The sequence below is a fragment of the Bos indicus genome, chromosome 17 (assembly GCF_029378745.1).
Source record: "Bos indicus isolate NIAB-ARS_2022 breed Sahiwal x Tharparkar chromosome 17, NIAB-ARS_B.indTharparkar_mat_pri_1.0, whole genome shotgun sequence".
Taxonomy (NCBI): Eukaryota; Metazoa; Chordata; class Mammalia; order Artiodactyla; family Bovidae; genus Bos; species Bos indicus.
The window spans coordinates 44,245,871-44,270,684 of NC_091776.1; the positions used below are offsets into that span (position 1 = coordinate 44,245,871).

Here is a 24,814-nt window from a genome sequence, read left to right on the forward strand (position 1 = left end):
GGGCGCGGCGTGGGCTGCTGGGGCTGGAGCAGAAGGCCGGGCGGGGCCCACGCTGCAGCCGCCTGTCCTGTGGACCCGCGAGGCGCGAGAGCCCGGCTGTGGGCTAGCTCGCCGAGCCGCTGCCTTTGTGACGGTTATTTTGCGCCTGCAGGTGCCGATCATAGGTATGCACGGGAGGGCTGGACGTGGTTTGCTTCCTAGCGGACCGGGCACCGCTGTTTGCTCACCTCTTCCCTGAGGTGGACGATCGTTTCACCAACAAGGGTTCTTCCCTATGGTCTTCCTGGGCTGAGCTATCCCCGGAGCCCCTTGGATTCGCGCGGTCGTGCTGGTGGGATTGGACCCTGATGCCCGCTGCGCCGGACGGTGCTGGGGAGTCCGAGCCACATAGTCTCACCCATGAGAAATAAGGATTCTTCTGTTCCTGTTTCCTTTTTCTTCCCAACTGAGGCCAGAGGTTTAAATTTTTGCATCTGGCCTTTCCAGCGTCTGCTAAACGTGATCTGATCATGCTCTTTTTTTGTTAGAGCAGGAAATGTCTTAACTGTGAATGTGTTAACGTTCATAAAAGAAATCCAACGTGGTTATACTGGTTTTGAAATATATATATATACACGACCGTATTCTAGTCGTGGATACTGTAAAAGTTATATGCTCCAAGCGTTGATAAAATAAGTTTCATTTAATAAGTTTTGTGGCAAAAAGAGCTGGACCGATTTCTATTTCTTACTCTGAAATATTCATTTAAAAACTTTTTACGTATTGAAATCATTTTATCATTTATCTTCTTCAGAATTGCGTGTCATATTAGTATTTTCAGTGTTTAAAATAGAACAAGTTTGTGTTGGTCTTTAAAAAAAAACAAAAACAAAAAAACTGCATCTCTAGCTCCTTCGGTGGTGGTTGCTGCTGCTGCTGCTGTTAAGTCGCTTCAGTTGTGTCCGACTCTGTGCGACCCCATAGATGGCAGCCCACCAGGCTCCCGCGTCCCTGGGATTCTCAAGGCAAAAACACTGGAGTGGGTTGCCATGTCCTTCTCCGGTGCATGAGAGTGAAAAGTGAAGTCGCTCAGTTGTGTCCGACTCTTCGCGACACCATGGACTGCAGCCTACCAGGCTCCTCCGTCCATGGAGTTTCCAGGCAAGAGTACTGGAGTGGGTTGCCATCGCCTTCTCCTCAGTTGTTGAGTTTTCTCTTTTTGTTGTTTGAATCAAATAGTTTAACTAGAAGTGTGTATGTGTTTAAACTAGCTTTATTTTTCAGACTCATCTCATAATTATATTTTTTGTTTTCTCTTGACACTAGAGCACTTAAAGCAATCAAATTTGTACATAATCTAACATCTGGTATGAATGTCAAAGAAGAGGTTGGCATTTCTCAAGAGGCTGACAAAAAGATTGACATCAAAATTATATAGATCCCACCCAAAGTATATGGAGAAGGTGACAAATATAAGTTCTATCTATACTTCATATACAGAATATACTGTTAAAGAAAAAAAAAGAAGAGGGAAGACAGATTGTCATCCGGAATGTGTGTGCATGCTCAGTCATGTTGTACTCTTTGTAGCCTGCCAGGCTCCTCTGTCCATGGAATTTTCCAGGCAAGAATACTGGAGTGGGTTGCTACTTCCTACTCCAGGGGATTTTCTGACCCAGGGATCAAACCCACATCTCTTATGTCTCCTGCATTGGCAGGCTAATTCATTACCCCTTCGCCACCTAAGAAAGCCCATCCAGAATGCTAGCTAAAAAAGTGTTAGTCACATTAGGGATGTTGACTATAGTTAACTGTCTACTAGGATGGTATATAATTTAAAAGATGGTATAACAAGTGTTGGCAAGCATGTGGGGAAGTTGCAACCCTTGTATGTTGCTTGTGTGAAAGTAAAATGATGTAGTCACTATGGAAAACAGATCAGTGAGTTCTCAAAAAGCTGAACATAAAGTTACCATATAAGCCAGCAGTTCCACTCTTAGGTATAAACATCAGCAGATGAATGAATAAAATGTGGTGGATCTATTCAGAGGAGTATTATTTAGCCATTAAAAAGAGAAATGTTGGTTCAGGCTACAACTTGTATGAACCAAAATGTCAACTTGAAAAAATGCACAACATGAAAGCTGTGAGTTAAGTTTTATTTGGGGCAAAATGAGGACTGGAGCCCGGGAGACAACATCTGAGATCACTCTGAGAAACTGTTCCAAAGAGGCAGGGGAGAAAGTCAGTATATTTGTGGTTTTGGTGAAGGGGGAATGCATACAATCAAGTACATATAATCCCAAAGGTTTCTGCTAGTCTGGTGAAGCTTTTGCTTGTTATGAGGAACAATCATCAACATGAAGGATTTCGGTGCTTTCTAGATATGAAGAGAAACAAGAATTGGGCTCCTTAAATCTGCTCCTGAAAAATATCTAACTGAAGATGTATCCTGTCAGTTTTTGCCCCCACCGAGCACAGAGTACCTCATTTCTGCTCTCCACCCTGAACTCCTTTCAGGGAGTGTTGAAGGTTAGCAGCTGCAGCAGCAGATGACTTAGTCCTTATAGAGGTAGATGACAAGTGCCAATTTGTAGTTGACAAAAATATTACACTGAACGAAATAAACCAGACACAGACATATGATTTGAATCAACTATAGTATGGTTTCCTTTTAACCTATAAGGGAAAAAAATCTGAAAAAGAATATGTGTGTGTGCATATAACTAAGTCACTTTGCTATACATCTGGAACTACCACAACATAGAAAATCAGCTATACTTGAATAATAAAAGAGATTTTTTTTAAAAAGAGAGAGGATTCAATATAGTATTAGAACCATTCAATTCCAGATAAAACTTAACACAGAAATCTAGATTGTGGAGGGGAGGCAGTCTTTGGAGCTCTTTTCTTCCTACTCCTGGGGATTTCAGTCTCTGTGCATGTATTTCTGGAACAGTCTGATGTCCTCTATGTGGGTGTGTAGGTACATGCAGCTGGTCTGAGGGAATCTAGGCTCATGATTAACAAGCCCCTGATCACAGCACCTCTCCTCAAGTTTCTTCCTTTCCCACAGCTTCACTTGCTCGATATCTCCTGCTTCTCAGGAAGTTCTGTCAGGAACAAGGAGGGCATGGAGGCTGAGTTGCTAACTGTCCGGTCCCACGTAAGTTGGGCTGCCTTCATTCTTTTTTGTTTTCCAACTGGGAATCCATTTTTGGTTAAGGGTTCTTAAGGGATCCATATGTCAGACACTTCCCCCTGAAGACTGGCACTATTTTGTTTGCTTTATTTATAGTTGTTTTATTTCCTTTCATATCAAAGAAACACAGCTTGAACAGAAATGTGTGGATTATCAAGGATTCTGATGAGATGCTGTTTGTCCATAGTGAGGAACTGAGCACACAGCAAGCTTTCTCCCTCAAAGATGATGACAGAACTGGGGATACTGGTGCCTTTTTGAGGGATTCTCTGGTCCCTGGTGGTCTTGGGTGTGGGGCTGGCTTGTTAGTTCCTGCCTGGGGACTGCCTGTTTGGAGAACCTTGGGGATACGTTGTGTAATTATCCAGGAGTAACTAAAATGAAGACAGGAAGAGCCTGGGGGAGGGTGGGTCCTCTGGGGACAGAGTGACTGGGTGGGGAACCCTTCTTCAGCCTCTCTCAGCTTCTCTCCTAGATGACCCCCTCATGCTTCATGTGTATTGAAAACCCTACCAGAGAACATAGCCTTTGCTTTGGGCTGTCCTACATATTTTGAAGGACTTAAGAAAAGTGATCTACAGTATTTATCTAGATATTCCCTTTTTTTTTTTTCTTTATTTGGCTACGCCACATGGCATGTGGGATCTTAGTTCCCTGGCTAGGGATGGAACCCACACCCTATGCATTGTAAGCCCAGGGTCTTAATCACTGGACCGTCAGGGAAGTCCCCAAATATTTGCTCTTTGTCTTTCTTATCTGTCATTCTTTAGATGTAAAGTTTCTCTCTTGAATTATTTTCCTTGCCTGAAGAATTCCCTTTAGCATACGTTTAGAGCTGGTCTGCTGGTAACAAATCCTGTTTAACTTTATTTGAGAATGTATTTTTCATCATTCCTGAAAGATATTTTCACCTAGTATTGAAATTCTTGCATGACAGTTCATTTCTTTCAACATTAAAAAAGCCCACTATTCTACTATCTTTTTATCTTCACAGATCTTTGATGAAAAACACCCAATCATTCAAATGGGTTTTTTTCCTTCTATGTGTCATCTACAGTTCTTTTTGATGTGGCTAATAAAAACCTTGCTTCTGTATCTGTTATTTTGTTACTATAAAATATAAGCTCTTCTCCATTTTTTAGTGCCTACCAATGTTTAAGAAAATTGTTTTAGAAATTATTTGAGGTCATGAAACATGGCTACATTCATCTCTTAAGCATTAATTTGTACTTGAATTGAAGACTGTTTTTCCCTTCTTTTCCTGCCTTGTATTAGGTTCTAATTATTTCACATACATGTAGATTAACTGATTCTCCTTGCTTTAGCTGTTTACGACTTACTTGATTTAAATGAGAGTGTTTCTGACAGTTTCTTAACCTAAAGTGTAACATGAAGCTGGTTTCTAGACAGTGCATACTTAATACCATTCCTTTTAGGGCTTGTCCAGAAGTCGACATAAATACTACTCATTCCTAGAATACATTATGTTCTATTCTCTTTCCCTACCCAAGGGCTATCTGCCTAGTCTTCTTGTTAATATTTGGGAAAGTGGGGGAGCAGAGATACACATCAGGCTCAAATTTGCTTCATGTTGTAGACACTGGTGACCTTCAAGGATATACTTGTGAACTTCACCAGGGAAGAGTGGAAACTGCTGGACACTGCTCAGCAGATCATGTACAAAGATGTGATGCTGGAAAACTACAGAAACCTGGTGTCTTTAGGTGAGACCGATCTCTCTTTGTGTGGTGGGTAGGGAATTGTTTTGATTTGTTAAATTTTAAGAAATTGTATATTTTGTATATAATTATATGTTGTATATTTTAAGAAGTGTATATTTTGCTGCCTCTGTAGCCCTACCTTGTCTATTCTTCAGAGCCCCCACAGGACTGTTGAAGGGTCAGGAGTTGGGCTTGAACTGGGATGTTTCTTTGTATCTAGGCTGGAGCTCCTAACCCTTGCCCAGTACTTTATCTTTCACTGTAAACAGGGCATCAGCTTCCCAAACCAGATGTGATCCTGCGGTTGGAGAAGGGGGAGGAGCCGTGGCTGGTGGAGAGAGAGATTCACCAAGAGACCCAACCAGGTAAGGACCAGATCCCCTGCTCAGAGAAGGAATCGCTGGTCACTAGTTTTCCACATTTCAAAGACAAAGACTGAGTTTATGTACCTTCTGTTTCCCCATTGCTCGGCTGTCTTCTTCAGTCTTGTCACACTTCAATTTGCATTCATGAAAATTATCTTTCTATGGATGTGCTTGGCTCCAGCCCTGTTCATAGTGCTTTCTTGATTCTTACCACTAGCTCTAGCGTGTGCACCCTCTTGTTTATCATAGAATTACTTCTCATCTTTGACTGTCCTTTCCCTATCTTGTGTCCCTTCCCATAGCATTCATTCTGCTGCTTTGTGTAAGCTCTGCTCTGGGACCTCATCACCCGCTCCTGCTCTGGGTTTGTTTTCTGCCAGGTAGAAGACTGCTACAAACAACTCACCAGTCCTTGTTGACGTAACTCTCCTTCCTTCCCAGAACTGCTGCTCTCAAAAACACCTGTTTTCTCACTGTCCTCTAGCTTTATTTAATGTTCTTTTTCAATTTACTCCTATTCATTTTAATCTTCACATCTCCAATTTTCAGATTGTTATGAGGATTCCTAGCATCATTCCTTTTCCTAACTTCCCTGTGTAGAGCAGATCAGCCTTCTGGGCTAAGAAATAGAAGGCAGTCCTCCATCTTCCTCCTCCTCTGTTCCCACTGAGTGATCATTTCCCTTACCTCTGTTTCTAAGCTCAGTGCCCTGACATCTTTCTCCTCAGGCCAGCCATCCTGATCTGGATCATGCTGCCAATGGCCAACTTCACATGGGGCAGAGAAGCCAGGATACGTGCCAGTGACCCCTGTACCCTTGTGGGCACCATGGCCCCCCAGGCCCAGTGCAGTCCAGGCATGCTGTAACCCTCCACAGCCGTTTCCCTCTGACACATCCACACATACCAGGCATTCCCTGCATTTCAGGCTTCCCGTGTGGTGTAACCAGAGTCTCAGTCATCCTAGAAGTTTCACCTCCTGTTCTTTGTGAAATCTTTTGACTTGTTAAGTACAGGTTCCTTAAGGTTTTCTGAGCTTTCATTTTGTTTATACCTTTAAAAAAATTATTTATTTATTTTTGGCTGTGCTGGGTCTTTGTTGCTGTGTTGGCACTAGTTGCAGCTAGTGGGGCTGTTCTCTAGTTGTGGTTCATGGGCATCTCATTGCAGTGACTTCTCGTTGTAGAGCATGGGCTTCAGGGCGCACAGGCTTCAGTAGTTGTGATGCATGGGCTTAGTTGCCCATGGCATCTAGCATCCTCCCAGATGAAAATTGGACCCATGTCTCCTGCATTGGCAGGCAGATTCTTATCCACTGTGCCACTAGGGAAATCCTGTTTCTACTCTTAAATGTCATAAATTGTTTAAGACCTTTTTACACTGGGCCTTGTAGGTGACTATATCAAATACCTGTCTCAGGGAAGGTCTCTTAGACACTGGAAAGTACTTGATCCCTCAGCTGCTTTGGAGCCATAGCACGAAAAACTGTTCTCCATTTCTCTTTTTTCCCTATTTTTTCCTGTCTGTATTTTTTCCATTCCTGTGTTGAGTTTAGCAAGCTTTCCTGGATGTCTATCTGTTGACAAGTATCCAAAAATAACTGTATAACCAACAGTTTACATTTTGGTGGAAAATTTATTGTCAAAGAAATACTAAAATTCCATATATGTGCTTAATCACCTGGAATTTGAGGGAATCTACAAGCCATGGGAACTTCATTATTAAAATGAAAAGTATTATGGGTGATGGCTTTAAAAACTCAGATGAGTTCATTAATGGGTGCTACAGATTTTGAAGACAACTCACGTGGGTTATCTCCCATGTTACAGAATATGTGGAATATTTTTAGGACTTTAATACATTTGTATTTTCTGTTGCTTTACTCAGACTTGTCCATCCATACCCAGCTCCACCCCTCATCATATGTGTTCATTTTAGAATTTTCCAGCTGGCATTTGTAGTTTGAAAAACTTATCCATGGGATTTTGATGCATGAAGTAGAGGAGAGGAAAAAGATGGCATGTACCTATCAAAACTCATCAGGGTAGAGGTATTTGTAAGTGTTCAGTTCAGTTCAGTTCAGTCGTTCAGTCGTGTCTGACTCTTTGCGACCCCATGAATCGCAGCACGCCAGGCCTCCCTGTCCATCACCAACTCTCGGAGTTCACTCAAACTCACATCAATCAAGTCGGTGATGCCATCCAGCCATCTCATCCTCTGTCGTCCCCTTTTCCTCCTGCTCCCAATCCCTCCCAGCATCGGAGTCTTTTCCAATGAGTCAACTCTTTGCATGAAGTGGCCAAAGTACTGGAGTTTCAGCTTTAGCATCAGTCCTTCCAAAGAAATCCCAGGGCTGATCTCCTTCAGAATGGACTGGTTGGATCTCCTTGCAGTCCAAGGGACTCTCAAGAGTCTTCTCCAACACCACAGTTCAAAAGCATCAATTCTTTGGCGCTCAGCTTTCTTCACAGTCCAACTCAATGGACTCTATTGCTGTTTATTGTTTAGTTGCTAGTCACGTCCAGCTCTTTTGCAACCTGATGGACTGTACCCTGCCAGACTCCTCTGTCCATGGGATTTTCCAGGCAAAAAGACTGGAGTGAGTTGCCATTTTCTTCTCCAGGTGGATCTTCCTGACCTGGGCTCAAACCCACATTTCCTGCATTGGCAGGCAGATTCTTAACCACTGAGCCACAGGGAAGCCCAATGAACTCTGTTGTTAAGCCTTTAAAAGGAAGTAAATAACTGCACTTTGCTATAACATGGATGAACTTTGAGGACAGTCTGCTGGGTGAAATAAATCAGTCACAAAAGGACAAATAGTGTATCATTCCACATATATAAGGCACTAGAAGTAGCCAAAATCATAAAGACACAAAATATACTGGTAATTGCTGAGCACTGGGTTGAGAGGAGATTGTAGCATTATTGTTTAACAGTATAGAGTTTCCATTTTACAAGATGAAAACAGCTGGTGGTGATGGCTGCACAAAAATGTGAAGATACTTAATACTTGAATCATGCACTTAAAAATGGTTAAGATGGTGCATTTAAAAAAATTTTTAATTGAAGGATAATTGCTTTACAGAATTTTGTGGTTTTCTCTCATACATCGACAAGAATCAGCCATAGGTACATTTTATGTTATATGTATTTTTTTTAATCACAATTTAAAAAAAAAAGAAATCAGAGTGGGGAAGAAACAAATGACTAACAAAGTTGTGAATGAAAATTAGGACTGGGAATGGGGATTGGGTTGTATAAAGAAGGCAGTTAGGAGCCTGGCACAGGGATTATTTGCCAGGTGTCTTAGTTTCCTGTGGCAACTAAAACTAGTTCCACAAATCAGATGGCTTAAATCAACACATTTATTTTCTCACAGTTCTAGAGGTCTGAAGTCAAGGTGTGGGCAGGGCTATGTGCCTTCTGAGGCTTCAGGGGAGGATCCTTCCTGCCTCTCCTAACTTTGGTGCCCCAGGTGCCCTTTGGCTTGTAGACACATCACCTCCATCTTCACATGGTCAGCTCCCCTGTGTGTCTGTCTCTGTGTCTCCTCTCCTTTCCTTGTAAGGACTCCAGTCAGATGGGATCAGGATCCTCCTACTCCAGTAATACTTCATCTTAACTAATTACATTTGCAATGATCCTATTTCCAGATAAGATCATAACCTGTAATGTTGGGGGTTAAGACTTCAACGTATCTTCTTTGGGGAACACAATTCACCCTGTATGTCAGGTAAGAATAGATATTGCCCCACTTATATAGGAAGAGGTGATATTGGGTAAATTGTGGCTTTTTTTCTAGATTTCAAAAACAAACATTTTTGCCAAAAGACATTGAGAAACAAATACAGGCTCTGAACCGGGGAAAGTAAGTTGCAGTAGTATGCATGTGTATAAGCAGAAGGGCGAAAAGTCCAGGAGAATGTGAATTAGGGTTCAGGTTCTGAGTTAATATCCTGTGTTAGTCCTGTCAATTTTAATAAAGTCTTGATGTCTCAGAACAAAGGAATCAAAGCAGAAGGCAGGAATGATGACAGCAGTGAGCAGTACAAACTGTACTGCTTTGGTGATGAACTCCCACCTTATATGATACTTAGGATAACCTTATAGGTCCTTAGATGACAGATAAGCAATATGATTTTTGAAAAGTTTAGCACTTTGTCTAAATTCACCACTAGTAGTGGCAAAGCTTAGGTTAGAAGCCATATCTGGGTAACTTAGGTGCAGTTGCTCTTCCAGCCTATCACACAGCCTTTCTGAAAGGTTCACTATGTCAGACACTTGGAATTATTCTGCACTGCTTTGGTGATATACATAAGAACCATTTCCTGATATAGAGCTGTGTTCATGGTTTAGGAATGTGAAGAATTCATGTCAGAGGAGGGCCTGGCAGCAAGTAGACCCATTAGGCTCTTATATCATCATTAGTTGAATTAGGTAATGACAATAGCCCCTTCTGTGGGTTTCCTAAACTGCCACCCCAGCACTGAATATCTTGATCCCACATGTCACAGCTAATCCTGTGGTTTCTCTTACTCTCTTTGCTCCTTTTATATGCATATTATAGCCCATCACATTTCCTGTCAATGAGTCTTCTATCCCTTTTTCTCTATCACAGTTACAAAACCATATTTGAAAGCAACATTACAGTACTTAACATACTTTTTTCTACATCCATCCTACCATTCTGACCTTAATACTTCTTTTAGTTATAGAAGCTTTTCCATTTCTTTCAGATTTGGAAACTTCAGTTGAAATTAAATCAACTTCCCATAAGAGCATTTCTAATGATAAATACTCCTGTGATGTTAAAATGGAAAGAATGCCAAAGAGTGATCTCTGGTATTTGTCACTGGAAGAAATCTGGACTTGTGGCGGTCAGTTGGACAGGCCCCAGGACAGCCAGGAGAGACATCTGAGGCAAGTGGCATTCACCCAAAAGAAAGTACTTCCTCAGGAGAGAGTATGTGAAAATGGGAAGTACAGGGGAAACTGTTTTCTGCATTCTCAACTAGTACTGCAAGAGTATTTCTGTAAACATGACTCAAATCCTAAAGGTTTGAAACACAATTTGGTTTTCAGTGGCCATCAGGAAAGCTGTGCAAGCAACAGTAATGAATCCAGTCAAACTTTCTGTCAGAACATCCGCCTTATTCAATTTGCAAGAACTCAAGCAAGAGATAAATCATACAGATGCCCTGATAACAATTCTCTTACTCATGGTACATCCCTTGGTATATCAAAGGGTGTGCATAGAGAAAAACCCTATGAATGTAAGGAATGTGGAAAATTCTTCAGCTGGCGTTCTAATCTTACCAGGCACCGTCTTATTCATACTGGAGAAAAACCTTATGAATGTAAGGAATGTGGAAAATCTTTCAGCCGAAGTTCTCACCTCATAGGACATCAAAAGACTCATACTGGTGAAGAACCCTATGAGTGTAAAGAATGTGGAAAATCCTTCAGCTGGTTCTCTCACCTTGTTACCCATCAGAGAACTCATACAGGAGACAAACTGTACACATGTAATCAGTGTGGAAAGTCTTTTGTTCACAGCTCTAGGCTTATTAGGCACCAGAGAACTCACACTGGAGAGAAACCCTATGAATGTCCTGAATGTGGGAAATCTTTCAGACAGAGCACACATCTCATTCTGCATCAGAGAACTCATGTTAGAGTGAGGCCCTATGAATGCAGTGAATGTGGGAAGTCTTATAGCCAGAGATCTCACCTTGTTGTCCATCACAGAACTCACACTGGACTGAAACCCTTTGAGTGTAAAGACTGTGGAAAATGCTTCAGTCGAAGCTCTCACCTTTTCTCACATCAGAGAACCCATACTGGGGAGAAGCCATATGAATGCCATGACTGTGGAAAATCCTTCAGCCAGAGCTCTGCCCTCATTGTGCACCAGAGAATTCATACTGGAGAGAAACCATATGAGTGTTGTCAGTGTGGGAAAGCCTTCATTAGAAAGAATGACCTTATTAAGCATCAGAGGGTTCATGTTGGAGATGAGACCTATAAATGTAATCAGTGTGGAATCATCTTCAGCCAGAACTCTCCACTTATAGTGTATCAAATAGCTCATACTGGAGAGCAGTTCTTAACATGTAATCAGTGTGGGACAGCACTTGTTAATACCCCTAATGTTATTAGATACCAGACAAATATTATTAGGGAAAATGCATATTAAGGTCGTAAAGATGGACTACTTCCCAAAGAGCAATAACTTTATTTAGCACTTGAGAGCTCCTTTTGGAGAGAAGTTGCTTTCAGTCTTGTTCCTACACTTTTGTGCATTAGAGAATTGGTCCTGGAGGAGGAAAAACACAAAAGTTTTACCTTAGTACGTCAGATTGTCTTGTTTTTCCGAATTCCTACAAAAGTAATTGGTCTGGGAGCATTCATGGACAAACCTTAAATGCTGAAATCTGAGAAGGAACCATTAGGTAAGTGAGTTGTTGATAAATGATCCAGCTTTGTTTGCTTCAAAACAATGAGAGCGCTACCTCAAAAAGACAAATGAAAGCTGTTGCTGAGGAAAATAAAAAATGGGTGTAGTTATGGTAACAGACAATAGAAAATTATATTCCAGTGAGTTAATATCCCATTTTTCATGTGATCATCCCTTTCTCCTGGGACACTTTGTAGTGTTCAGTTAGTTTTATGCATCTGGTATAAACCACACTTTGGCTAGCAGCAGGGAAGATCTTATCATGAAAAATGGTGAAGGAAGAACACGTTTACTACCAGTACTACCCAGGTTAGATATATTTGCATGTGGGCAAGAACTGAAAACATGTATATGGATAAATGAACAAAATTGAGTTGTTAGATAATGGAGTTATGAATAAGTTTTATAGTCTAGCCAGTGCCACTGTAACAATTTGAAGATTGAAGACACTTTTAAATATTAAAAAAGGATATTGGTTTCTCTATTCCACTATTAGTGAAGCTTGAGAACCTCCTGCTAGCAAACTTTCCCATCACTTCTAAGTTGTTTGGAGTCATAAAGTTGTACTCCTTGGGACAAGCTGCCAAAGGCTCCTGGGAGCTTAAACACAATGCTTCTCTGGATGTTGGGACCTAAAAGAGTGGCAAATTTGGGCACACTAGAAAGGGTCTCCATTTGATCCAGAGCGGGTGCCTGGGCAATACCTAGCACAAGTATGCTCTTAAACAGTGCTGCCCAAGGCGACCCTTCTTCCAAAGTAGTCTCGTATCTTTACGAAGAAAGCAGTGGTCAAAAGTGTATATTTGAGCTGGACTCCCAAGTTGAAATCCCACCTCTGTCCATCACTTGCTGTGTAACCTTGGGCATGCTGCTTGGCGTCTCTCAGCCTGAATTACAGATGTCCTCCTCTGCAGATTAGGGATGACATCACTTACCTCATGGAATTGTGGTGAGTAGTAAACGAGTAACATACAAACAGTGCAGAATATGCCTGACATGTATGAAGTGCTTCATTACATTAGCTGTGATTATTAATATTACTTTATTGTCCCACTAAAGTGTCTGTCATTTACTTTAAACTGACTCAATTGCTGGCAAGAACTGGCTGAGTTCCCATTTCCCTTCCAGTCACACATATCTTCCCTTTTACCCACATTAGAACTTATCACCCAAGGAATCACTCACCCCTCAGTGGGTGTTTGGATATATTTATGAGGATCAGTAAACAACTTTTAATCTTGTGTGCAAAAGCAACCTCTTTTATACAGAGGTTTTCCCTTCAAGGGAGAGGATCCTAGTCTTCATATTTTCTGTTAAGTCCATGACCCAAAAAAGATTTAGAAAGAGAATCTGTTTTAATTCTCTTTCATTCTGGCTCTTTGTGTGTGTGTGTGTGTGTGTGTGTGTGTGTGTGTGTGTGTGTGTGTGTGTAGGGGGCCGAGGTGGGAGAAGGGGCTGATCATTATTTGCCATTTTCTAGCAAATGATACATATTGGTACATATAGTAGATGCTCAGTGATTGCTGAATGATATACTATTGAGAACAACAGGACAACGCCCTTGCTTTCTCTCCCAGGACAAATCTAGAAATGCTCCTTAGATTTGAGAGACCTGAGACCTGCATAAGTGAGAGGTCACAGCTCATTCCTCCTGGTGCAGTTGAGGAGAAGTGAGTTGGCCCAGGCCTCACATTTTGAGAACCTCCTGGCACCTCAGTTATGGCTGAGTAACTCCTCAGTGATTACACACCATTCATGTGTTTATTGTAGTCCTACCAGAAATGGTTTTGATTGCAAGCAGTAGTTCTTTGTGGGTGTAAGAGAGGAGCCCCTCAGCTGTGCCTCTTAGAATTTCTGATAACCCATGGCTCAATTTTCTTGAACTGTGTAGTGGAGATACTCCTGGTATCTACCTCTGAAGGTAGTTATGTGGATTAAGTGAAATAATGTGTAAAGTACTTGAAGCAGTGCCTGGCACATAGGAAGTACTGTACGTGTTTAGCTATTAATAATACTAATGTTACTATTATTAACACCCTAAGGAATGTACGTCTGTAGATGATCACTGAAGCATTACTTATAATAATGTAAAATTTGCAATATTAAAAATGGATAATAGAAAAGTTGTTATTTATAGACATTAAAGTTTCACAAACAGAAAGCTTGATAACATGAAAAATGTTGTGATGTTATGAAAAAAGCATGATAAATAATTGTCAATATAGAGTAAGCTCAGATATGTAAAATAAATTAACTTCAAACAACTGAAATGAATCTCACTCAAAACTTTCAGGAGATTTGTCAAAAGATAATAGCAGTTAACCTACATATTGGGAGAATTGGTGTTTGCTTTTCTCTTTTTTTGGTACTTTTCTTTCCAAAGTCTCTTCAAAGAATATATATTCCTTTTTAGGATCGGGAAAACAGTCTCTTCAGTGATGGAATGTTTTTTCTTCAAAAGTTCTTATGTACAAATAGTCTACTGGAACTTTTAAAACGGGGAATTGGCAATGTTGCAGGATACTAGATCAATATACAAAAATTGATTTGTATAAGCAGTGAACAGTTTGTAAATGAAATACCATCCTATTTGCAATGATACAAAAATGAAATATTTAGGTATATTTAATGAATGGAGCAAGATCTATACAATGAAAGTATAAAACATTGCTGAAAGACATTCAGGAACACAGAAAACACGTAATAAACACATTATAAGTGGAAAAATACACTGTGGTCAAGGATGGAAAAACTCAATATAGTAGGAGAGTAATTCTCCCCAGAGTGATCTTTAAGTTCAGAGGCATTTGTAGAAATTGACAAATTAGGGGACAGTCCTAAGATGGTGGAGGAATAGGATGGGGAGACCACTTTTTCCCCCACAAATTCATCAACGTTTGAACACTGAGTAAATTCCACAAAATAACTTCTGAATGCTGGCAGAGGACATCAGACACCCAGAAAAGCAGCCCATTGTCTTCGAAAGGAGGTAGGAAAAAATGTAAAAGATAAAAAGACCAAAGAGGTAGGGACGGAGATCTGTCCCGGAAAGGGAGTCTTAAAAAACAGAGAAGTTTCCAAACACCAGGAAACACTCTCACTGGCGAGTCTGTGGCAAGCCTTGGAACCTCAGAGGGCAACATAACCAGGAGGAAAAATAAATAATTAAAACCCACAGATTGCATGCCTAATGGCAACTCCCTGCGGAGAAACAGTGCAGACGCTAGCATCCACCACTAGCAAGCGGGGGCTGGACCGGAGGCGTGGGTTGCATTGATTATGGTAAGGACCGGGCCTGAATACCCCGAGGGCAATCTGAGGGAAGTAACTTGAGATAGCAACCCAGACTGTGGAATAGCTATCCTGCAAAAAGGCCTAACCTAAGACTGCCAGGCCTGCTCACAGAACAAAGGACTGAGCAAAGCTAGCTGGCTGCGGACCGGCCCATCCCCTGCTGGAGACAGGCAGGTGAGGGCAGCCAGAGCCGGAAGGGGGCAATTGCGGCCACAGAGAGGCATCCTCTACAAGCAGGCTTCATTGCTAACCAAGACTTCTTGGGATTCTGGACAGTCAACATCCGCTGGAAGGGTCACATCCAGAGATCAGCTATCCAGAAGAGACACACAGCACATCTGAGAAGGTGCGTCAGTTGTACACCCATAAAACCAAGTGGCAGGGATGGGGGAGGCGACAAGTCGCAGCCCCCACGTGGGGGCAACTGCGCTTGCCAAGCACCTGGTCACCTGAGCTGCTCGGACTGGGGAAGGGCACAAAACGCAGTCCCAACCAAGTCTGCGCCTCTGTGGAGTATCCAAGAACCTGAACCTGAGCAGCTTAGACCTGGGAAGTGCATAGAACTCAGGGCCCACCTCAGACAGTTCCCGGCAGAGCAACCTAGAGCCTGAGCAGGGTAGACGGAAAGGACACACGCTGTGAGCGGGGTCAAACCCAGTGGGGCCGAGACACTGCAAGCACACGCCAGTGTTATTTGTTTGCAGTGTTCCTCCTCCCCACAGCACGACCGAACAAGTGAGCCTAAAAAAGTGACCACCACCGCGCCCTTTTGTCAGGGTGGAAATTAGACACTGAAGAGACCAGCAAACAGAAGAAGCTAAAACAAACAGAGGGAACCGCCTTGGAAGTGACAGATGTGATAGATTAAAACCCTGTAGTTAGCACCGACTACATAGGAAGGGGCCTATAGATCTTGAGAAGTATAAGCCGGATCAAGGAACTATCTGAAAATGAACTGACCCCACATTGTCCGCAACACCACCAGAGAAAGTCCTAGGTATATTTTTACCATTATCATTTTTTAAATTAATTTTTTTTTAATTTTAAGTCCTCTATTACTCCTTTAATTTTCATTTTTATAACCTACTATTACTTTGCAAAAAAAAAAAAAAAGACCCTTTTTTTAAAAGCAAACTTCATATGTATATATTTTATAATTTTTGTGACTTTGTTTTTTTCTTTAATATTGTATTTTTGAGAATCCAACCTTTACTCCAGATTTTTAATCTTTACTCTTTGTTATTTGTTATCAATTTTGTACCTTTAAGAACCCAATCTTCACTACCCATTTTTTACTTGGGAGCAAGATTACTGGCTTGACTGCTGTCTCCCCCTTTGGACTCTCATTTTTCCCCACCAGGTTGCCTCTATCTCCTCCCTCCCCATTCTCTTCTCTGCCCAACTCTGTGAATCTCTTTGTGTGTTCTGGGTTGTGGAGAACACTTAGGGAACCGATTACTGGCTAGATCTGTCTCTCTCATTTTGATTCCCCCTTTTATCTTCCTGGCCACCTCTGTCCCTTTCCTCCCTCTTCTCTTCTCTGTGTAACACCATAAACATCTCTGAGGGATCCAGACTGTGGAGAGCACATAGGGAATTGATTACTAGCTAGCTTGCTCTCTCCTCTTTTGATTTCCCCTCTTCTCCTCCTGGTCACCTCTATCTCCCTCCTCCCTCTTCTCTTCTCCATGTAACTCTGTGTACCTCTCTAGGTGTCCCTCACTGTGGAGAAACTTTTCATCCTTAACCTAGATGTTTTATCATTGGTGCTGTATAGATGGAGAAGTCTTGAGGCTACTGTAAGAATAAGGCTGAAAACCAGAGGCAGGAGGCTTAAGTCCAAATCCTGAGAACACCAGAGAACTCCTGACTCCAGGGAACATTAATTGATAGGAGCTCATCAAATGCCTTCATACCTACACTGAAACCAAGCGCCACCCAAGGGCCAACAAGCTCCAGAGCAAGACATAACCACACAAGTTCTCCAGCAACACAGGAAAATAGCCCTGAGCTTCAATATACAGGCTGCCCAAAGTCAAACCAAACCCAATGACATCTCAAAACTCATTACTGGACATTTCATTGCAATCCAGAGAGAAGAAATCCAGCTGCACCCACCAGAACACCGACACAAGCTTCCCTAACCAGGAAACCTTGACAAGCCACCCATCCAACCCCACCCACAGCGAGAAACCTCCACAATAAAGAGGAACCACAAACTGCCAGAATACGGAAAGGCCACCCCAAACACAGCAATATAAACAAGATGAAAAGGCAGAGAAATACCCAGCAGGTAAAGGAACAGGATAAATGCCCACCAAACCAAACAAAAGAGGAAGAGATAGGGAATCTACCTGATAAAGAATTCCGACTAATGATAATGAAAATGATCCAAAATCTTGAAAACAAAATGGAGTTATAGATAAATAGCCTGGAGAAGGCAATGGCACCCCACTCCAGTACTCTTGCCTGGAAAATCCCATGGATGCAGGAGCCTGGTGGGCTGCAGTCCATGGGGTCGCTGAGGGTCGGACACGACTGAGCGACTTCACTTTCACTTTTCACTTTCATGCATTGGAGAAGGAAATGGCAACCCACTCCAGTGTTCTTGCCTGGAGAATCCCAGGGACAGGGGAGCCTAGTGGGCTGCTGTCTATGGGGTCGCACAGAGTTGGACATGACTGAAGTGACTTAGCAGTAGCAGTAGCAGCCTGGAGACAAGGATCAAGAAGATGCAAGAAAGGTTTAACAAGGACCTAGAAGAAGTAAAAAAAGAGTCAAAATATAATGAATAATCCAAAAAATGAGATCAAAAACACTCTGGAGGAAACCAACAGTAGAATAACGGAGGCAGAAGATAGGATATGTGAGGTAGAAGATAGAATGGTAGAAATAAATGAAACAGAGAGGAAAAAAGAAAAACGAATTAAAAGAAATGAGGACAACCCCAGAGACCTCTGGGACAATGTTAAATGCCCCAACATTCAAATCATAGGAGTCCCAGAAAAAGAAGACAAAAAGAAAGACCATGAGAAAATACTTGAGATAATAGTTGCAAAATTCCCTAAAATGGGGAAGGAAATAATCACCCAAGTCCAAGAAACCCAGAGAATCCCAAACAGGATAAACCCAAAGCAAAACACCCCAAGATACATATTAATCAAATTAACAAAGATCAAACACAAAGAACAAATATCAAAAGCAGCAAGGGAAAAACAACAAATAACACACAAGGGGATTCCCATAAGGATAACAGCTAATCTTTTAATAGAAACTCTTCAGGCCAGGAGGGAATGGCAGGATATACTTAAAGTGATGAAAGAAAATAACCTACAGCCCAGATTACTGTACCCAGCAAGGATCTCATTCAAATATGAAGGAGAAATCAAAAGCTTTACAGACAAGCAAAAGCTGAGAGAGTTCAGCACCATCAAACCAGCTCTCCAACAAATGCTAAAGGATCTTCTCTAGACAGGAAACACAAAAAGGGTGTATAAACTCGAACCCAAAACAATAAAGTAAATGACAATGGGATCATACTTATCAATAATTACCTTAAATGTAAATGGGTTGAATGCCCCAATCAAAAGACAAAGACTGGCTGAATGGATACAAAAACACGACTCCTATATATGTTGTCTACAAGAGACCCACCTCGAAACAAGGGACACATACGACTGAAAGTGAAGGGCTGGAAAAAAGATATTCCATGCAAATAGAGACCAAAAAAAAACCAGGAGTAGCAATACTCATATCAGATAAAATAGACTTTAAAACCAAGGCTGTGAAAAGAGACAAAGAAAGACACTACATAATGATCAAAGGATCAATCCAAGAAGAAGATATAACAATTATAAATATATATGCACCCAACATAGGAGCACTGCAATATGTAAGGCAAATGCTAACAAGTATGAAAGGGGAAATTAACAATAACACAATAATAGTGGGAGACTTTAATACCTCACTCACACCCATGGATAGATCAACTAAACAGAAAATTAATAAGGAAACACAAACTTTAAATGCTACAATAGATGGTTTAGACCTAATTGATATCTATAGGACATTTCACCCGAAAACAATCAATTTCACCTTTTTCTCAAGTGCACATGGAACCTTCTCCAGGATAGATCACATCCTGGGCCATAAATCTAGCCTTGGTAAATAAAAAAAAATGAAATCATTCCAAGCATCTTTTCTGACCACAATGCAGTAAGATTAGATCTCAATTACAGGAGAAAAACTGTTAAAAATTCCAACATATGGAGGGTAAACAACACACTGCTGAATAACCAAAAAATCACAGAAGAAATCAAAAAAGAAATCAAAATATGCACAGAAATGAATGAAAATGAAAACAACCCAAAACCTGTGGGAAACTGTAAAAGCAGTGCTAAGGGGAAGGTTCATAGCATTACAGGCATACCTCAAGAAACAAGAAAAAAGTCAAATAAATAACCTAAGTCTACACCTAAAGCAACTAGAAAAGGAAGAAATGAAGAACCCCAGGGTTAGAAGAAGGAAAGAAATCTTTAAAATTAGGGTAGAAATAAATGCAAAAGAAACAAGACCATAGCAAAAATCAACAAAAACAAAAGCTTTGTTGGTTCTTTGAGAAGATTTATTGGCTTGAGAAGTTTTGTTGGTTGTTTGCTGGTTCTTTGAGAAGATAAATAAAATTGACAAACCATTAGCCAGACTCATCAAGAAACAAAGGGAGAAAAATCAAATCAATAAAATTAGAAATGAAAATGGAGAGATCACAAAAGACACCCCAGAAATACAATGGATCGTAAGAGACTACTATCAGCAAATATATGCCAATAAAATGGACAACCTGGAAGAAATGGACAAATTCTTAGAAAAGTACAACTTTCCAAAACTGAACCAGGAAGAAATAGAAAATCTTAACAGAGCCATCACAAGCACGGAAATTGAAACTGTAATTAGAAATCTTCCAGCAGACAAAAGCCCAGAACCAGACAGCTTCACAGCTGAATTCTACCAAAAATTTAGAGAAGAGCTAACACCTATCCAGACCACCTGATCTGCCTCTTGAGAAATTTGTATGCAGGTCAGGAAGCAACAGGTAGAACTGGACATGGAACAACAGACTGGTTCCAAATAGGAAAAGGAGTTCGTCAGGGCTGTATATTGTCACCCTGTTTATTTAACTTACATGCAGAGTACATCATGAGAAACGCTGGACTAGAAGAAACACAAGCTGGAATCAAGATTGCTGGGAGAAATATCAATAACCTCAGATATGCAGATGACACCACCCTTATGGCAGAAAGTGAAGAGGAACTAAAAAGCCTCTTGATGAAAGTGAAAGTGGAGAGTGAAAAAGTTGGCTTAAAGCTCAACATTCAGAAAACAAAGATCATGGCATCCGGTCCCACCACTTCATGGGAAATAGATGGGGAAACGGTGGAAACAGTGTCAGACTTTATTTTTCTGGGCTCCAAAATCACTACAGATGGTGACTGCAGCCATGAAATTAAAAGATGCTTACTCCTTGGAAGGAAAGTTATGACCAACCTAGATAGCATATTCAAAAGCAGAGACATTACTTTGCCAACAAAGGTTCGTCTAGTCAAGGCTATGGTTTTTCCTGTGGTCATGTATGGATGTGAGAGTTGGACTGTGAAGAAGGCTGAGCGCTGAAGAATTGATACTTTTGAACTGTGGTGTTGGAGAAGACTCCTGAGAGTCCCTTGGACTGCAAGGAGATCCAACCAGTCCATTCTGAAGATCAGCCCTGGGATTTCTTTGGAAGGAATGATGCTAAAGCTGAAACTCCAGTTCTTTGGCCACCTCATGCAAAGAGTTGATTCATTGGAAAAGACCCTAATGCTGGGAGGGATTGGGGGCAGGAGGAGAAGGGGACGACAGAGGATGAGATGGCTGGATGGCATCACTGGCTCGATGGACGTGAGTCTCAGTGAACTCTGGGAGTTGGTGATGGACAGGGAGGCCTGGTGTGCTGCGATTCATGGGGTCGCACAGAGTCAGACACGACTGAGCGACTGATCTGATCTGATCTAAACACCTATCCTACTCAAACTTTTCCAGAAAATTACAGAAGAAAGTAAACTTTCCTCTAATACCAAACCTAATACCAAAACCTGACAAAGATGCCACAAAAAAAGAAAACTACAGGCCAATATCACCGATGAACATAGATGCAAAAATCCTTAACAAAATTCTAGCAAACAGAATCCAGCAACATATTTAAAAGATCATACATCATAACCAAGTGGGCTTTATCCCAGGGATGCAAGGATTCTTCAATATCTGCAAATCTATCAATGTAATACACCACATTAACAAATTGAAAAATAAAAACCATATGATTATCTCAGTAGATGCAGAGAAAGCCTTTGACAAAATTCAACACCTGTTTATGATAAAAACTCTCCAGAAAGCAGGAATAGAAGGAACATACCTCTACATAATAAAAGCTATATATGACAAACCCTCAGCAAACATTATCCTCAATGGCGAAAAATTGAAAGCATTCCCCCTAAAGTCAGGAACAAGACAAGGGTGCCAACTCTCACCACTACTATTCAACATAGTTCTAGAAGTTTTGGACACAGCAATCAGAGCAGAAAAAGAAAGAAATCAAGTTTAGAAAAGAAGAAGTAAAACTCTCACTGTTTGCAGATGACATGATCCTCTACATAGAAAACCCTAAAGACTCCACCAGAAAATTACTGGAGCTAATCAATGAATATAGTGAAGTTGCAGGATATAAAATCAACACACAGAAATCCCTTGCATTCCTATACACTAATAATGAGAAAACAGAGAAATTAAGGAAACAATTCCATTCACTATTGCAACAAAAATAATAAAATACTTAGGAATATATCTACCTAAAGAAAGAAAAGACCTATATATAGAAAACTATAAACCACTGGTGAAAGAAGTCAGAGAGGACACAAATAGATGGAGAAATATACCGTGTTCATGGATTGGAAAAATCAATATAGTGAAAATGAGTATACTACCCAAAGCAATCTATAGATTCAATGCAATCCCTATCAAGCTACCAACAGTATTTTTCACAGAGCTAGAAAAAATAATTTCACAATTTGTATGAAAATACAAAAAATCTCAAATAGCCAAAGAAATCTTGAGAAAGAAGAATGGAACTGGAGGAATCAACCTGCTGACTTTAGGCTCTACTACAAAACCACAGTCATCAAGACAGTATGGTACTGGTACAAAGACAGAAATATAGATCAATGAAACCAAATATAAAGCCCAGAGATAAATCCATGCACCAATGGACACCTTATCTTTGACAAAGGAGGCAAGAATATACAATGGAGAAAAGACAATCTCTTTAACAAGTGGTGCTGGGAAAACTGGTCAACCACTTGTAAAAGAATGAAACTAGAAACTAGAACACCAGGGTTTCCCTGGTGGCTCAGATGGTAAAGTGACTGTCTGCAATGCAGGAGACACAGGTTCAATTCCTGGGTTGGGAAGATCCCCTGGAGAAGGAAATGGCAGCCCACTCCAGTATTCTTGCCTGGAAAATCCCATTGACAGCAGAGCCTGGTAAGCTACTGTCTATGGGGTCACAAAGAGTCAGACACGACTGAGTGACTTCACTTCACTTCACTTCAGAACACTTTCTAACACCATACACAAAAATAAACTCAAAATGGATTAAAGATCTAAACATAAGACCAGAAACTATAAAACTCCTAGAGGAGAACATAGGCAAAACACTCCGACACAAATCACAGCAGGCTCCTCTATGACCCACCTCTCAGAATATTTGAAATAAAAGCAAAAATAAATAAATGGGACCTAATTAAAATTAAAAGCTTCTGCACAACAAAGGAAACTATAAGCAACGTGAAGAGACAGCCTTCAGAATGGGAGAAATAATAGCAAATGAAGCAACTGACAAAGAATTAATCTCAAAAATATACAAGCAACTCCTGCAGCTCAATTCCAGAAAAATAAACGACCCAATCAAAAAATGGGCCAAGGAACTAAACAGACGTTCCTCAAAGAAGACATACACACGGCTAACAAACACATGAAAAGATGCTCAACATCACTCATTATCAGAGAAATGCAAATCAAAACCACAATGAGGTACCGTTTCACACCAGTCAGAATGGCTGCGATCCAAAAGTCTACAAGCAATAAATGCTGGAGAGGGTGTGGAGAAAAGGGAACCCTCTTACACTGTTGGTGGGAATGCAAACTAGTACAGCCACTATGGAGAACAGTGTGGAGATTCCTTAAAAAACTGGAAATAGAACTGCCTTATGACCCAGCAATCCCACTGCTGGACATACACACTGAGGAAACCAGAATTGAAAGAGACACGTGTACCCCAATGTTCATCGCAGCACTGTTTATAATAGCCAGAACATGGAAGCAACCTAGATGTCCATCAGCAGACAAATGGATAAGAAAGCTGTGGTACATATACACAATGCAGTATGACTCAGCCATTAAAAAGAATACATTTGAATCCGTTCTAATGAGGTGGATGAAACTGGAGCCTATTGTATAGAGTGAAGTAAGCCAGAGAGAAAAACACCAATACAGTATACTAACGCATATATATGGAATTCAGAAAGATGGTAACGATAACCCTTTAAATGATAATTTAAAAATTATGTGCATCAAAAACTTCAAAATAAAATGAAAAGTCGAGTTATCTGCTAAAAAATAAATATGGGAAAATTATAACCAATAAAGAAGTAGTATCCAGAAAATATAAAAATGCCTGTATATGTCTTGCCTGTATGTGAGACAGCAAAAGAGACACAGATGTATAGAACAGTCTTTTGGACTCTGTGGGAGAGGGCGAGGGTGGGATGATTTGGGAGAATGGCATTGAAACATGTATATTATCTTAAGTGAAACGAATCACCAGTCCAGGTTTGAAGCATGATGCTCGGGGCTGGTGCACTGGGATGACCTAGAGGGATGGGATGAGGAGAGGAATGGGAGGGGTGTTCAGGATGGGGAACACATGTACACCCATGGCGGATTCATGTCAATGTATGGCACTGCAAGGAGATCCAACCAGTCCATTCTGAAGGAGATCAGCCCTGGGACTTCTTTGGAAGGAATGATGCTAAAGCTGAAACTCCAGTACTTTGGCCACCTCATGCAAAGAGTTGACTCATTGGAAAAGACTCTGATGCTGGGAGGGATTGGGGGCAGGAGGAGAAGGGGACGACAGAGGACGAGATGGCTGGATGGCATCACCGACTCGATGGACATGAGTCTGAGTGAACTCTGGGAGTTGGTGATGGACAGGGAGGCCTGGCATGCTGCAATTCATGGGGTCGCAAAGAGTCGGACACGACTGAGCGACTGAACTGAACTGAACTGACAGGGTGCTCGGGGCTGGTGCACTGGGATGACCTAGAGGGATGTAATGGGGAGAGGGGTGGGAGGGGGGTTCAGGATGGGGAACACATGTACACCCATGGCAGATTCATGTCAATGTATGGCAAAACCAATACAATATTGTAAAGTAATTAGCCTCTATTTAAAATAAGTTTATATTTTAAAAAACACAAAAAAGCATAAATCATAAAGAAGACACTGACATAGTTAATTATATTAAAATTTAAAAATTATGTGCATCGAAAACTTCAAAATAAAATGAAAAGTCGAGTTATCTGCTAAAAAATAAATATGGGAAAATTATAACCAATAAAGAAGTAGTATCCAGAAAATATAAAAATGCCTGTATATGGATAAGAAACAGATACCTAAAAAGAATGGACATTTGACTCAAA

The 24,814-nt window shown here is 41.0% G+C and overlaps 1 protein-coding gene across 2 annotated transcripts; it reads left to right on the forward strand.

The window, feature by feature from the left end:
* Positions 1-14: 14 nt before the first annotated feature.
* ZNF10 (zinc finger protein 10) lies at positions 15-13,996 on the forward strand. Of its 2 annotated transcripts, XM_070769256.1 has the most exons (5): positions 15-164; positions 3,056-3,145; positions 4,779-4,905; positions 5,172-5,267; positions 10,006-13,996. In XM_070769256.1, the coding sequence occupies exons 2-5, from the start codon at positions 3,113-3,115 to the stop codon at positions 11,463-11,465; spliced, it is 1,716 nt and encodes a 571-aa protein (XP_070625357.1). In that variant the 5' UTR covers positions 15-164; positions 3,056-3,112; the 3' UTR covers positions 11,466-13,996. The 2 variants fall into 2 exon arrangements, with proteins under 2 accessions (XP_070625357.1, XP_019832749.2); XM_019977190.2 differs by lacking the exon at positions 15-164 and having other exon boundaries at positions 175-3,145.
* The last annotated feature ends 10,818 nt before the right edge of the window (positions 13,997-24,814 follow it).

Bases quoted from the DNA above. Each gene is read 5' to 3' on its own strand.
- ZNF10 (XM_019977190.2), top strand. From the start codon at position 2,999: ATGATTAACAAGCCCCTGATCACAGCACCTCTCCTCAAGTTTCTTCCT. The intron at 3,146-4,778 runs GTAAGTTGGGCT...TTCATGTTGTAG, and splicing joins TGCTAACTGTCCGGTCCCAC to ACACTGGTGACCTTCAAGGA. The intron at 5,268-10,005 runs GTAAGGACCAGA...CATTTCTTTCAG, and splicing joins TCACCAAGAGACCCAACCAG to ATTTGGAAACTTCAGTTGAA.